General features: G+C 31.2%; 1 protein-coding gene across 2 annotated transcripts in view; it reads left to right on the top strand.

The window, feature by feature from the left end:
* The window catches only part of LOC104791774 (protein disulfide isomerase-like 1-3), a 4,960-nt gene extending 3,358 nt beyond the window's left edge, over window positions 1–1,602 (top strand). For both annotated transcript variants that reach the window (XM_010517741.2, XM_010517740.1), the window contains 6 exons: window positions 285–359; window positions 476–544; window positions 663–743; window positions 868–1,002; window positions 1,094–1,150; window positions 1,255–1,602. In XM_010517741.2, coding sequence (XP_010516043.1) covers window positions 285–359; window positions 476–544; window positions 663–743; window positions 868–1,002; window positions 1,094–1,150; window positions 1,255–1,419 — 582 coding nt within the window. In that variant the 3' untranslated portion in view covers window positions 1,420–1,602. The remainder of the gene's footprint in view (window positions 1–284; window positions 360–475; window positions 545–662; window positions 744–867; window positions 1,003–1,093; window positions 1,151–1,254) is intronic.

Raw genomic sequence — 4,384 nt, 5'->3', positions numbered from 1 at the left:
AGGTGGATGATAACTTGAGTCAAAAAGCCAATCCTCTCTTTTGTCTGCAGTTTGTTTTTGTTTATGTGCAAATGGACAATGAGGATTATGGAGAAGCAGTTTCTGGATTCTTTGGTGTTACCGGCACTGCCCCCAAGGTAAAGTAGTTGGTGTGAAATATCTGTGAATCAGTTTTGTTGTTTCTGGTTATGCAAATGATACCACAAACCAAATTTTGCATAATGGATTTATGGGGCAATGGAACTACAAGGTTTAAGTATCCAAATTTTTCCTTGCGTATGCAGGTTCTTGTATACACTGGAAATGAAGATATGAGGAAATTTATTCTGGACGGTGAATTGACAGTTAAGAACATTAAGGTAGGCCCAACATTCTTTTGTTTTTTTTTTTGTTTTTTTTGGGTGCATGAAATTCTATGGTTGTAGGACGTGTTGTTCATTTATCTTAAAGCAATGACTTTGTTTTTTTAAAATAGACACTTGCGGAAGACTTCTTAGCAGACAAACTGAAGCCTTTCTACAAGTCAGATCCACTACCTGAAAATGTAAGGCGTCTGACATATTTTAACACACACCTGACATCCCCCATACAATACTGATCCACTAGCGTCTAAATGAAACACAACAATAATACTGATTCACTAGCTTCTAAATGAAACGCAGAATGATGGTGATGTTAAGATCATTGTGGGAGATAATTTTGATGAGATTGTTCTTGATGAGTCAAAGGATGTTCTTCTCGAGGTAATAGTCTCTTAAATTGTAAGAGCCTTACTGACATATATCTTAGTTATATATATATATATATATATATATATTATATATATATATACGTATATATACCTAAAAAGCGTGAGTTATGTCATAGATATATGCTCCTTGGTGTGGCTACTGCCAATCATTTGAGCCGATTTACAATAAGCTTGGAAAGTATTTAAAAGGCATTGACTCGTTAGTTGTAGCAAAGATGGATGGTACCAGCAATGAGCATCCTAGAGCAAAGGTGAGTAAGAGCCAAATTAACGAAAAAGCTTTTTGGTGATATAAGACACAGAGATCTGATTTTGTTTTCTTCTGAATCTCTTTCTGTTCAGGCTGATGGGTTCCCAACAATCCTGTTCTTCCCCGGTGGAAACAAGAGCTTTGATCCGGTGAGCAAAGCCTGTTTCTTAAATAAAACCTGCAATTTTTTAGTAGATTTTTTTACTCAGCATTGAAGTTGTTATAATGGTTGCTTGGTAAAAAATAAAAACAGATCACAGTGGATGTCGACAGAACAGTAGTGGAACTGTACAAATTCCTGAAGAAGCATGCATCAATCCCATTTAAACTTGAGAAACCAGCGACGCCTGAACCGGTGATCTCGACCAAGAAAGCTGATGAGAAGATCGAGGGTGACAGTGGCAAGGATGAGTTGTGATGATCCTTGCAAGGAAGAGAGTGTGTAACAACAGGATATATATATATATATATATATATATATATATATAGATGATGATGATGGCTCGATCCATTGATAGAAAATGTATTGTCCGTTGTCTTTATTTTGTTGACTTTTTTTGGTATCCTATGAAATGAATAACTAAAAGAATTTTTGGGTTCTCATTTTTAAGGATCATGCATTTGATTTACACATTGATTGATTACGACCTGAATTGGGTTTTTCATAATAGTTCAAAGTAGAATAAAACTTCTTTTTCAAATAAAAATCGACTAGACATACAACGACTTCAAAATAGAACAAAACACCTTTTTTATTTAGTCTAAAATTTTTACATGTTGGAGATACAGTAAAACCTCTATAAATTAATAATATTGGGACCAACAAAATCTATTAATTTATAGAGGTTTTAATTTCTCGATAAATTAATAATTGTTAATTTATAGAGAGACTTTCCTAATTTGATAAAAAAACATTAAAATAAGATTTAATGGTTATAACTAATATTTTTATAAAATCAATTACAATGAAAATAACAATTATCATGTTTTAACGATAGCACTCAAAGATTTTTATACAGTAAAAATATCAAAAATGAACTCTAATAAAAATCAATTTGTCAATATATACATATATTTGGATAATTAATACTTTGTAATAGATTTTCAAAAATTATATTATTTTATTATATTATCGAATAGTGTCCAAAATTACACTAATCCCAATTTGGAACTGGAAAAATTGATTAATTTATAGAGGTTATTAATTTATTGAGTATTAATTTACAGAGTTTCTACTGTATTCTTGTTATTATACTTCCGAGTTCCGAGTACAGTAATTCTCGTTATTAGTTATTACCGACTACAATATTATTTTGTTAAAAGATAGTAAGAAGATTTTATTCCGTGTGTTATCGGGATCACCGCGGCGGGATTCCTGGACTGCCGGGTGGACAGATCATAGGGAAACAGTTGCAAGATCTGACTTTGGCCTTGAGGTTGGCCCTAACACAGCGTCCCGTTATATATGCGTAATAGTAGCAGCTGGAGTTGCACTGTGCGTTACCGTTTCTTTTGTTACAGATCCCTGGGGGCGCTTCGTTGTGTCGGATTCCAGCACAGATTTTGTAAGCATCTGGCACTTTCTGTCCCATTGTTTTTCCTAATCGAATAAAAATGAATTGATCAATAACCAAGTCTATTCATATCTTATTGATACTTGTTTTTTCTTCTCCCAACCACTCATATTTACTTAAAAGATAATTTATTTACTGAATTGCTCCACCTAGAGTTTGATTTTAAATGCATAATTAATTTTCCTTCGTAAGAAATACATTTGTTAGAAGACTCAGCATTGTTTAAATTCGATTTCCATGTGGTAATTTTGGTTTCTCACAAGTAAACTATTTGTGCAAAACTTTTTTTTTTTGACCCTTTCTAAAGAGTAAAATTAGTAAGAATATGGAAATTATTATTATTATTATTTTCAAAATAAGTAAAAGAAAATATACATTCTTTGGTTTTGTAGATTATATAATTATACACCAAAAACTAAATATCTTATTTGTTTGCATTAAACATGTTGTATATATACATAAACTTTGTTAACATTAAGCATGTATACTTTAAAAAAAAAAAAACACCTTGCAGTAGATGGTAAAGGTTGTAATTTTCATAAAGTAAAATATACACCATATGCAAAGAATTTGAGAGATGTTTAAAGTATTATGTCCATTACCTGCGGAAATCAACGAGAATATCATCAAGAAGATGTTGAAACAAACTACCATTAGACTCTTAGACATTTTTCTTTATCTTTTTTAAATTTAGTTTTTTTATTGTTGGCTGATGTTTGACAATTATAATCGTCGAATTACTGTATTTAAAGAAATTTTATTTCTAAAAGTAGGAGATAAAGAAAAAGGTATAATGTAAAAATTGCCGATGAAACTGTTAGATGAGAAGACCCATATATATATTTGATTAACAACATATTCCTCACTTTATTATAGGGACAATTACATTTTAAATTTTCAAAATGTCACCTAGTAGCACCTTACAGCTCAAAAGAATTTCACTTACTATAAACTTTTAAAATAATTTTAATAATATTTTAAACGTTTAAATTAACTTTTATAAAAGCAATGACTTGGAATAGTCTTGGAACGAGTGTCCTAGATCTCGTGTGTCACCAACAAAAAAAAGAACAAAAACAAATGGTAAAAGAACTTACAGCTTGATTTGATCTATTAGAATTTGACAGATTTATAGGTTTAAACCAATTTAGAAATATGTGAAATTTTGAAGTTAAAAACAAAAAATATAAAAGAATGAAAAAAATGAAAGTATAATTACATTACCGTTACCGTCTGATCAGTTTAGGGCATTGTTTGATCAGTTTCGAAGCGACGAAGCGCATAATTAAGGTCTCGGAAGTGCTTCCGTTGCCGTCTTAAGTTAATTACATAATACCGAACCCACAAGTTGTGTAGTAATGAAGATTGAGGAATATGGGTTGATTTTCATCAGTTTGATTAATTTATTTCAACAAGTTATATATTTTTAATTAGTCACTCGTGAATATCTGGACAGTGTAAACCTAATTAACAATCTAAACATGTGTCATGCGCATCCACGATCCATGTTCAAAAAAACGCCAAACGTACACGTACGAAAATTAATATTCTTTGACGATTTTATATGGACTAGAACAATTAAACCAAGAAAATTAAAGGAAGGAAACAAGAAGAGGCATACGCAATTTGTTTCGAAACTATACATGTGTACTGTATATATGTAATCAATTGAATACCGAAATTAAACTACTAGTGCACTCACTAGTAAATTAGGTAAGCCATTAATATGAAATGGGTAGACATATTAAGAAGTGGAGAAGAAGAAAAGGGCAAAATAAGAAGGAAAAAGGCAAAAGGGGGAGATCGATG

Source organism: Camelina sativa, chromosome 6, assembly GCF_000633955.1.
Source record: "Camelina sativa cultivar DH55 chromosome 6, Cs, whole genome shotgun sequence".
Lineage (NCBI taxonomy): Eukaryota > Viridiplantae > Streptophyta > Magnoliopsida > Brassicales > Brassicaceae > Camelina > Camelina sativa.
Note: the sequence above shows the minus strand (reverse complement) of the source record. Positions and strands in the feature narration are given on the sequence as shown.